General features: G+C 36.5%; 1 protein-coding gene across 1 annotated transcript in view; it reads right to left on the reverse strand.

Annotated features, from left to right (window-relative positions):
* Positions 1-406: 406 nt before the first annotated feature.
* Positions 407-12393, reverse strand: part of CD2AP (CD2 associated protein) — a 156819-nt gene continuing 144832 nt past the window's right edge. The window contains exon 18 of the mRNA XM_023212978.3: positions 407-3273. Coding sequence (XP_023068746.1) covers positions 3232-3273 — 42 coding nt within the window. The 3' untranslated portion in view covers positions 407-3231. The remainder of the gene's footprint in view (positions 3274-12393) is intronic.

Genomic DNA, 12393 nt, shown 5'->3' on the forward strand with positions numbered 1-12393 from the left:
TAAAACAGCAGCCTCCATTTTTTTTTTAAACTACTCTATGCCAAGCATAGTATAAAGCCCTTTAGATAAACTATTGCAAATTCTCCCCATAATCTTGTAAAGTAGAAATTATTATCTCAGTTTCAGATTAAAAACCAGACTCAGAAAAGTTCAGTAAAAGTCATACAGGTCTAGCATTTTTAACGTTTTCAGTTTACTATTTATTCTTGTATTTGGGAATTGAAGTAATAATAAATTGAATTGAAGTATAATTTTCATCATACTCTGCAATACACAAATGCTAAAGTTAACAAAAAATAACCAATAAAGACTGACACAACTGGCAATAAAATCCTTTATTATTAATTTTTCGAGAGAGAAGCATGCTTTTTATACAGCACCTGTAAACAAGTTAGTGAAGTATATACTATTTTGAGATTCCCCCTTTCATTTTTTTTTTTTTTTTTTTTTGGAATGTTAGGTTACAACATCAACTGCATTACATAAGAGTTACTGAAAGCAAGTCAGGGTAAAATTTCATAGCCAAAAATATTCATAGCAGCAGCTTTTAAAATATGATTTTATTAAATCAAGTCATTGCACTTGGTCATTTTATTGCTACAGCAAAACAAGGCCATTACATTATAATACTTCTCATTTCTGATTTAACTGATTGTCTCATTCTGCTCGTACATTTCAAGTTTAAATGCAGGCATAAAACGTTTATCAACAAATCTAGAGAGCATTTGGATTTTTTATTTTTCTGTGATCACAGTAAGAGCAGAAAAAAGAGTTATCTTCTGTTACACAAGGCCCGATCTCTCTTTACATCTTCAGACTTAAATTCTGTAGAAGGTAACAGCTTTATATTAAGACAGAAGTTTAGTGGTCACAGACAAAAAATAACCCTGAAATACAATTCGGAAATTAATGATACTGTGTGTCTCAAAGAATACATGAACTATACATTCACTAATAATTTGGCAGTGAGATTCCATGCTGTTCACTTTCGTCTTTTATACTCATATGTAGAAAAAAAATTCATGACTTACCCCAAGTAAAGATTATTACATATCATTTTGTGACATGAACTTTAGTAACAGAAATTATTAAAATTTCCCATACCAACAGCAAGGAGTAACATTGCTAGAATAAAGGAATCATTTTTCCCATCAGGCCTGGGTTTGTTTGGTTTTCTTTACTGTTTTATCAAAGACAGAAAGATAAAAGTATTTCAGTTATTTTTCTATTCTGACTGAGGAGTACACAAGCAAAAACTTTAAATGCATTTTCATGCTCATAAGCATCTTGATTTTATGTACTAGTGAGAAAATGGCCAACAAAAACTTTAAGAACAGCCTGAAATCTGCTGGAAACTTCCCTCATCCCATTATTAGGATGACCAGGGATCGCTTCAATAGATTTTCAGGTGAGAAAGCTGGAGGATAATTTCTAGGATTACAATGTTTTTATTTTACCTAAGGTTTGTCATTAAAAGAAAATAATGACAAGAAGGAAATTTATTTAACAAGAAGGAAAAAATTCATTTGACTAGTCATTTAAATCTATTTTATTTAACAGAAGAGGAGGGAACAATTTTGTTCAGTAGTGACCTCATTGGAAGAGCCCATTTTGAAGAGTTCTAATATATATTCTCAATATATAATTAGCAATCCCCCAAACCCCTAATGTAAGTTGTAAATTAAATATTATGTTGTTTACTGGCATTTCTATTTTCTACTTCAGTTCTCTTTATTTGAAACATGACAATTTCATTTACATAAGATTTCTTTATTATGAGATTAAAATGTAAAGGCAAAATATTGGTTTGGTGGTTTAAAACTAAAAAAAAATGGAAACATAATCACTGGTATTCAAAAATCTGACACTCATTTGCTATATAATAAAGCACAAAACCTAATTTTTTGCAAATAAAAAATTTCAAATTTTAAAAATTTAAATAAACCCACTTGTGTTTTTAGATGTTACCTACAGATAGAACATTTTAAAGCATTCAACTGTTCATAAGTAACTCTGAAGAAACAACTAATTCATCCATTCTGTGAAAATGTATTTTAAATATCTTCAACTATATTTGGTTTTAAATAAGCTGTAATGTTTTATTTTATGACATACTAACATTCATTATAAAGTTTGTACCTAAATAATAGTTCAAAATATCTCCATGAGTTAGTTTGGTCTATCAGGTAACGTATACATCATAAAACCTGAGTATTTACAAGATAACTTGTCAAAATAGGAAACCTCACACTGAAGTTCTGAAAAGCTCTGGGTTTTGTTTTCCTATTACCATTATTAAAAGTCAGAAGGAGAAGCATGAAATTGACACGATAATGAGCAATATTTGAGACTGTAAAATAGCAGAAAAGTACAGCAATAGGCTGGTGTTTACATATTTTATATGTGCTGTAGTTTCTAGGCACAAGTTAAGGGTTAAATTAACACTTTTAGATTCTTCAGACCTAACAAATTTAAAATACAGTTCATATTTCCCCAAATGTTTAACAGTTCAACATATTTTAACTAAGTTCCTTTTATGACTCCTATAGTGCAAGCAACATAAAATATTCTAAAAGTTGATGAAATTATTTTGATTATTCATTAGTTCTTACTATATGCATGGGTGAGTAATCTGGTGTATATAGCTAAGGAAACTCCTATTTCATCACCCAAAATATAAACAGCATTGCAGACAAACAGGCACAACAGTGTAACCTTGGGTAAGAGGATAAAAGTAAAAATATATATATATACACATACACATACAAACACAGTTTATATCCCTTATGCATTATGGAAAAAGTAGTGACTATAGTTACTAAAAAGCTAATCTGTCCCTCTCAAATAGTGTATCTTACAGATTACTTGTAAATATATCACCATATTTATAGTATAGATCTCTTTAAAAATAATACAAGTTTCAATAAAAAAACTACTGTGCACATTCTTATTTATATATATTCAGTAGTATTTTCAAGCAAACAATTTTTTAAAAAGTGTTTGCAATCCCAGCACAGTTAAGAAATAAGGCCTCTTTTTCTTCATATTGGCAAAACAAAATATATATATATATAAATTCACCCTCACTCTACGTTTCTATAGATATTATACTTCATTTACTCATATTTATCACAACACCAGCATTCACAATTTTTAAGTAACAAGTCAGCTGAAGTTCATAGTGTTGCTTCTGAATCCCTGGAACATTATGAACACCAGGTCCACACTACCTCAAGAAGACAGGATAGCTTTTTTCAGCTTCTCTATTTCCATCTAAAACAAAAAACATAAATTGAGCAATACATAAAATATCCTTAGTTTAGTAGTTTATTTTATTCTATGTCATTAAGACGTGATCATACTTTCAAGCCTTCAGATTTTTTTCCAGACCTAAAATCCAATTTCCCATGGTATAATATAGTTGAATAAAGTTTCAACAGTACAATGCAAGTTCCTAAATAGCAGTCACAATAAGAAAAAAGCAATTATAGCCCTTTCAGCCAGAAGAATGTTAAGTAATGTGAGCATTTAAAATTAAAGCTGTAAAAAAAAATCAGTCAGTCCTACAAAGAACAAAAAAATCCTTGAAACCCAATTAGGAAATGTACATGTATCTGTAATTAAACAAAGGGTACATTAAACAACAGTAAAAAGAATAAAGAAAAGACCTGTTTAGTTCCATGTTTTTCACTAATTATATTTAATTATAATTGTGGTTAAATCACTTGACTTGGTTTCAATTTACTTATCTGTAACCAGTATATACTACATTAAATATCTTAAAGCCCAGGAATATACCTAAGATTCAGTCAAGTTGCTGAATCTTCCACCTTTGGGCAGAAGGCATTCTTCACTTAAAAGAAATTCATAACTTAAGGAATTTATGAAGAAGGAAATCAGTTCATTAAGTTTGCACAATAACTACACAGTTATTCAATATTGACATATTCAAATGGCTAAGTTGAGGCTCAAAGACATTAAACAGGATGCCAACGTTCCACACTAACAAGTGACAAAGGACTTGTCATGGTAAGATTTAGGACTTTAAAGCCCACAGTTTTTATGCTGATTTCTCTTCTCAATTCCATAACATTTTGATAATCTTTAACCTTTCACTGCATGAGGAAATATATAGGCCTTGCCTTATCCTGATGGCATCACCTTCCTCAAGAGTGCACATAAACAATACATGCTTTGGCTAGCTTTGACAAACAGTACATTCAATGATTAGGACTTTGCCATAGTCAAAAAGTATAATTGTTGTATGTTCACAATCTCCTTAAAGATTGTAACTACCCAAGAACAGTTTATTACTTTCAGGATCTTCCCTGATATGATTCTCTTAATATTATGATGATTAGCTCAATGTTTTAGCAGCATTGGACTAGAACAAGCCTGTTTTCAATTTGTATTGAGATGATACCTTTCATTGTCAGCCTGATCTGTTATTATAGTCTTTATTCCAAAGATACAGAAAGCGGTAAGAAAAACAAACTGGTAGAAGAGAGAGTAGGGAGTGTGAAGGCTACTATTGCATGCACAATCAGCAATACTCGTTGTAAACTGCTATTTGTGACATACATGTAGTTATTACTGGACAGGGGTCATCATGGTGGACAGGAGGCAGGACTAGATTGTAGCTCCAGACAGAACAGCGTGCGGAGGCTCGCACAGTGAATTTTAGCTCCAGATAGACTGCAAGAACAAACCAGCAATCCCGAGAGGACCCACAGACCCTCTGAAGAAAGTGGACTGCTCTTGCAGGACCTGGAAACACCCCAAATACTGTGAGTGCCCCAACTGCGGAAATGGGAAAGGGAGACCCTCCTCTCGTGAACACACACCACCACTGGAGAAACTGAAGGTCTGTTTGCAGAAGTTTCCAACTTCACCTGGATCTGACTCAATTTAGAGAGCTGAGCAAAATACAGGGGGTAAAGGAAGCGCTGTAAGGCCCTGGGAGCTTGCTGAGTCCCCAAGCAGGCCATTCCTGCCTGGCACTACAGGGATCCATAGGGAGGGTGGCCAGAGGAGCAGGGGGTAAAACTCCACAGGGAAAAGGAAATCTCTAGCTAAACTTAACAATTTGAATGGGGCAAGAAACCTCCTGGCCACAACTCTGGGTAGGGGGGCAAATCTTACAGACTCCACAGGGGAGGGAAGAATCAAGCCCCTTTCTTTCACAGCTAGAAGGCAGGTAGCCTGGGGCAAGTTTTCAGGCCCATCTTGCCCACCATCTGGAAACAGGGCTCTTGGGGAAGGCATGGTGGGACTGAGACTGGCCCTTCAGTTTGCGTGGGAGCCAGGTGAGGCCTTTGACTGCCAGCTTTCCCCTACTTCCCTGACAACCCGCATGATTCAGCAGAGGCAGCCGTAATCCTCCCAGGTACACAACTCCAGTGACCTGGGAATCTCACCTCCATCTCCAACAGCAGCCACAGCAAGACCTGCCCGAGAAGAGCATGAGCTCAGACATTCCTAGCCCTGCTCCCACCTGATGGTCCTTCCCTACCCACTCTGGTAGTGGAAGACTAAGGGCATATAATCTTGGGAGTTCTACGTCGCCACCCACTGATGGTCCCTCTCCCTACTACTACAGCTGATGCCTGCTGGAAAATGCCACCTCCCAGCAGGAGGCCAACTAGCTCAAAAATAGAACATTAAACCACCAAAGCTAAGAACCCTCACGGAGTCCATTGAATCCCCCTGCCCGCCACCTCCACTGGCACTGGTATCCACGGCTGAGACTCCCACAGACACTTCACATCACAAGAGTCTCTGCAAACAACCCCTAGTACCAGCCTGGAGCCTGGTAGAATCACTGGGTGGCTAGACCCAGAAGAAAGACAACCATCACTGCAGTTAGGCTCACAGTAAGCCACACCTGTAGGAAAAGGCGGAGAGTACTATATCAAGGCAACACCCAGTGGGACAAAAGAATCTGAAGAGGCCGGGCGCGGTGGCTCAAGCCTGTAATCCCAGCACTTTGGGAGGCCGAGACGGGCGGATCACGAGGTCAGGAGATCGAGACCATCCTGGCTAACACGGTGAAACCCCGTCTCTACTAAAAATTACAAAAACTAGCCGGGCGAGGTGGCGGGCGCCTGTAGTCCCAGCTACTCCGGAGGCTGAGGCAGGAGAATGGCATAAACCCGGGAGGCAGAGCTTGCAGTGAGCTGAGATCCGGCCACTGCACTCCAGTCCGGGCGACAGAGCGAGACTCCGCCTCAAAAAAAAAAAAAAAAAAAAAAAAAAAAAAAAAAAAAAAAAAAAAAAGAATCTGAAGAACAGTCTTCAGCCCTAGACCTTCCCTCTGACAGAGCCTACCCAAATGAGAAGGAACCAGAAAACCAACCCTGGTAATATGACAAAACAAGGCTCTTCAACACCCTCAAAAGATCACATGAGTTCACCAGCAATGGACCCAAACCAAGAAGAAATCCCTGACTTACCTGAAAAAGAATTCAGGAGGTTAGTCATTAAGCTAATCAGGGAGGCACCAGAGAAAGGCGAAACCCAGAGCAAGGAAATCCAAACAACGATGCAAGAAGTGAAGGGAGAAATATTCAAGGAAATAGATAGCTTAAAGAAAAAAAAAACAATACAAAATTCAGGCAACTTTGGACACACTTTTAGAAATGCAAAATGCTCTGGAAAGTCTCAGCAACAGAACTGAACAAGCAGAAGAAAGAAATTCAGAGTTTGAAGACTAGGTCTTAGAATTAACCCAATCCAACAAATGCAAAGAAAAAAGAACAAGAAAATATGAACCAAGCAAGTCTCCAAGAAGTCTGGGATTATATTAAACAACCAAACCTAAGAATAATTGGTGTTCCCTGAGGAAGAAGAGAAATCTAAAAGCTTGGAAACACATTTGGGGCAAATACTTGAGGATAACTTCCCTGGCCTTGCTAGAGTCTTAGACATCCAAACATACGAAGCACAAAGAAAACACCTGGGAAATTCATCACAAAAAGATCATCACCTGGGCACATTGTTGCCAGGTGATCCAAAGTTAAGATAAAGGAAAGAATCATAGGAGCTGTCAGACAGAAGCACTAGGTAACCTATAAAGGAAAACTTATTAGATTAACAGAAGATTTCTCAACAGAAACCCTACAAGTTAGAAGGGATTGGGGCCCTATCTTCAGCCTCCTCAAAGAAAACAATTAGCCAAGAATTTTGTACCCAAGGAAATTATCACACACGAAGGAGAAATAGTCTTTTTCAGACAAATGGTGAGAGAAATCGCTATTACCAAGCCACCACTACAAGAACTGCTAAAAGTTGCTCTAAATCTTGAAACAAATCCTAGAAGCACATCAGAACAGAACCTCTTTAAAGCATGAATCACATAGGAACTATAAAACAAAACTACAAGTTAAAAAGCAAAAACAAAAAACAAAAAAACCAAAGTACACAGGCAACAAAGAGCACAATGAATGCAACAGTACATCACATTTCATTATTAACATTGAATATAAATGGTCTACATGTTCCACTTAAAAGATACAGAACTCCAGAATGGTTAAGAACTCACCAACCAACCATCTGCTGCCTTCAGGAGACTCACCTACATAAAAGGACTCACATAAACTTCAAGTGAACGGGTGGAAAAAGGCATTTCATGCAAATGGACAACAAAAGTGAGCAGGGGTAGCTATTACATCAGACAAAACAAACTTTAAAGCAATAGCAGTTAAAAGAGATAAAGACGGACATAATATAGTGCTAAAAGGCCTTGTCCAACAGTAAAATATCACAATCCTAAACATATAGGCACCTAACACTGGAGGTCCCAAATTTACAAAACAATTACTAATAGACCTAAGAAATGAGATTAGACAGCAACACAGTAATAGTAGGGGACTTCAATACTCCACTGAGAGCATTAGACAGGTCATCAAGACAGAAAGTCAACAAAAAAGAATGTATTTAAACTATACCTTAGAACAAATAGATTTAACAGATATATACAGAATATTTCATCCAACAACCGCAGAATATACATTCTATTCAATAGCGCATGGAACTTTCTCCAAGATAGACCATCTGATAGGCCATAAAATGAGCCTCAATAAATTTAAGATAACTGAAATCATGTCAAGCACTCTCTCAGACGACAGTACAATAAAACGGGAAATCAAGTCCAAAAGGAACCTTCAAAACCAGACAAATACATGGAAATTAAATAACATGTTCCTGAATGAGCACTGGGTCAAAAATAGAATCAAGATGGAAATTAAAAAATTATTCAAACTGAACGACAATGATGACACAACCTACCAAAATCTCTGTAATACAGCAAACACAGTGCTAAGAGAAAACTTAATAACCCTCAACACCTACATCAAAAAGACTGAAACAGCACAAACTGACACTCCAAGGTCACGCCACAAGAACTGGAGAAACAAGAAGAAACCAAACACAACCTAGCAGAAGAAAGGAAATAACCACGATCAGAGAAGAGCTAAATAAAATTGAAACAACAACAACAAAAAATACAAAAGATAAATGAAACAAAAACCTGGTTCTTTGAAAAGATAAATAAAATTGATAGACCATTAGTAAGATCAACCAAGAAAAGAAGAGAGGAAATCCAAATAACCTCACTAAGAAACGAAACAGGAGATATTAAAACTGACACCACAGAAATACAAAAGATCACTCAAGGGTACTATGAAAACCATTATGCACATAAAACTAGAAAACGTAGAAGAGATGGATGAATTTCTGGAAAAATACAACCCTCCTAGCTTAAATCAGGAAGAATTAGAGATCCTTAACAGGCCAATAACAAGCAGCAAATTTGAAATGGTAATTAAAAAATTACTAAAAACAAGCCCAGGACCAGATGGATTAACAGCAGATTTCTACCAGACATTCAAAGAAGAATGGGTACGAATCCTTTCGACACTATTCCACAAGATAGAGAAAGGAACCCTCCCTAATTCATTCTATGAAGCCAGCATCACCCTAATACCAAAACCAGAAAAAGACATAACCAAAAATGTAAACTACAGACCAGTATCTTTGATGAACATAGATGTTAAAATCCTTAACAAAATACTAGCTAACCGAATCCGACAACATAGCAAAAAGATAATCAACCATGATCAAGTGGGTTTCATACCAGGGATGCAGGGATGGTTTAACATACACAAGTCAATAAATGTGACATACCATATAAACAGAATTAAAAACAAAAATCACATATCTCAATAGATGCAAAAAAAGTTCAACAAAATCCAGCATCCCTTTATGATTAAAACTCTCAGCAAAACTGGCATACCAGGGATATACCTCAATGTAATAAAAGCCATCTATGACAAACCCACAGCCAACATAATACTGAATAGGGAAAAGTTGAAAGCATTCCCTCTGAGAACTGAAACAGGACGAGGATGTCTGCTCTCACGACTCCTCTTCAACATAGTACTGGAAGTCCTAGCCAGAACAACCAGAGCAGAGAAATAAACAAACGGCATCCAAATCAAAAAAGAGGAAGTCAAACTGTCATTGTTTGCTGACGATACAATAATTTACCTTGGAAACCCTAAAGACTCCTTCAGAAAGCTCCTAGAACTGATAAAACAATTCAGCAAAGTTTTGGGTACAAGATTAATGTCCACAAATCAGTAGCTCTTCTATATACCAATAGCAACCAAGCAGAGAATCAAACCAAGAACTCCTTTTACAATATCTGCAAAAAATAAAATAAAACAAAATACTTAAGAATTAACCAAGGAGTCAAAAGACCTCTACGAGGAAAACTACAAACACTGCTGAAAGAAATCACAGACGGCACAAATGAAAACGCATCCCATGCTCATGGATGGGTAGAATCAATACTGTGAAAATGACCACACTGTCAAAAGCTATGCATAAATTCAAGGCAATTCCCATCAAAATACCACCATCATTCTTCACAGAATTAGAAAAAACAATTCTAAAATTCATATGGAACCAAAAAAAGCCCGCATAGCCAAAGCAAGACTAAGGAAAAAGAACAAATCTGGAGGCATCACACTACCTCATTTCAAACTATACAGTAAGGCCACAGTCACCAAAACAGCATAGTACTGACATAAAAATAGGCACACAGACCAATGGAACAGAACAGAGAACTCAGAAATAAACCCAAATACTTACAGCCAACTGCTCTTCGACAAAGCAAACAAAAACATAAAGGACACCCCTTTCAACAAATGGTGCTGGGATAACTGGCTAGTCACATGTAGGAGAATGAAGCTGGAGCCTCATCTTTCACCTTATACAGAAATGAACTCAAGATGGATTAAGGACTAAAACCTAAGACCTGAAACTATAAAAATTCTCAAAGATAACAATAGAAAACCCTTCTAGTTATTGGCATAGGCCCTATCATAGGAAGCAAAAGAATGATACAACAGACTCTGGGGACTTGAGTTGAAGAGTGGGAAGGGGGCGAGGGATAAAAGACTACAAATACGGCAAGGATTTCATGACCAAGAGCCCAAAAACAAATGTAATAAAAACAAAGACAAATAGCTGAGACCTAATTAAAGAGCTTTTGCATGGCAAAAGGAACAGTCAACAGAGTAAACAGACAACCCACAGAGTGGGAGAAAATCTTCACAATCTATACATCTGACAAAGGACTATATCCAGAATCTACAACAAATTCTAACAAATCGGTAAGAAAAAGCAATCCCATCAAAAAGTGGGCTAAGTTCATGAATAGACAATCCTCAAAAAAAGATGTGCAAATGGCCAACAAACATATGAAGAAATGCTCAACATCACTAATGATTGGAGACATGTAAATCAAAACCACAATGCGATACTACCACCTCACTCCTGCAAGAATGGCCATAATCAAAAATCAAAAAACAGCAGATGTTGGCACGGATGAGGTGATCAGGGAACACTTCTGCACTGCTGGTGGGAATGTAAACTAGTACAGCCACTATAGAAAACAGTGTGGAGATTCCTTATAGAACTAAAAGTAGAACTACCATTTGATCCAGCAATCCCACTACTAGGTATCTACCCAGAGGAAAAGAAGTCATTATTCGAAAAATATACTTGCACACACATGTTTATAGCAGCAAGATTCACAATAGCAAAATCATGGAACCAAACCAAATGCCCATCATTCAATGAGTGGATAAGGCCACTGTGATATATATGATGGACTACTACTTAGACAAAAAAAAAGGAATGAATTAACAGCATCTGCAGTGACCTCGATGAAACTGGAGACTATTATTCTAATGAAGTAACTCAGGAATGGAAAATCAATACATTGTATGTTCTCATGGACATGTGGGAGCTAGGCTATGAGGAAGCAAAAGAATGATACAACAGACTCTGGGGACTTGAGTTGAAGAGTGGGAAGGGGGCGAGGGATAAAAGACTACAAATACGGTGTAGCATTATACTGCTCAGGTGATGGGTGCACTAAAATCTCACAAATCACCACTAAAGAACTCACTCATGTAACCAAATACCACCTGTACCCCAATAAAATTAGGAAAAAAAATCAGTAATCATGCAAATACATTGCTAGAGTTTCTCTTTGTATGTTCATTGTTCATTTTTAGTGAACATTATAATACTGTATAACGTTAACATTAAAGTACTACTTTTAATCTTTGGAGAAACATCTTTCTCCTTTAAATAACTTATTCTAAAACTTTAGTGCCTTAGGTGTGCTTTTACAAATACAGGGTAAAACTCTACCTGTAACAAAAGAAAAAATACATATGTAATACAAGTCAGTGTGAGGCCAAGTAACAGCTGACTTTGCTAGAAAAATAAAATCATATTAAGTTACCCAAAAGAGAAACAACTTGACTCTTGTCATAATTTTTATGGCAAATTAAGTCAGATATACAAGTTTAACACTATTAAGTTCCTCTTACTTGTCTCATTATCTTATTTTCACGTATGAATATAAACACGTATATATAAAATGTGAGAAAAAAGTCAAAAAACACTTAAAAATTTCTCAATATCTACCATGTTACATGCTGTGAATTTAAGATATACTTTTAACATGTACACTTTGATTAATTTGTCAATAATGTATTAGATATCTAGTATGTATACAGCACTGTGTTAGGAGCAATGAGCAAAGATAAAAAAGACATGGATCCTACCCAAACAAACTTGCAGTCTCAAAGACAGGTAGAATAAGTACATACTCTAACAGTGAAAACATAGGAAGTTATTATATATACATCTCTTACAAAACTACAAGTCTTGCAAATTTGGAAGAAGACCACTTTTTTGGGGGACAGAATCTCGTTCTGTCACCCAGGCTGGAGTGCAGTGGCATGATCTCGGCTCACAGCAACCTCTGCCTCCTGGGTTCAAGTGATTCTCATGCCTCAGCCTAGTAGCTGGGAT

This window comes from Piliocolobus tephrosceles, chromosome 5, assembly GCF_002776525.5.
Source record: "Piliocolobus tephrosceles isolate RC106 chromosome 5, ASM277652v3, whole genome shotgun sequence".
Taxonomy (NCBI): Eukaryota; Metazoa; Chordata; class Mammalia; order Primates; family Cercopithecidae; genus Piliocolobus; species Piliocolobus tephrosceles.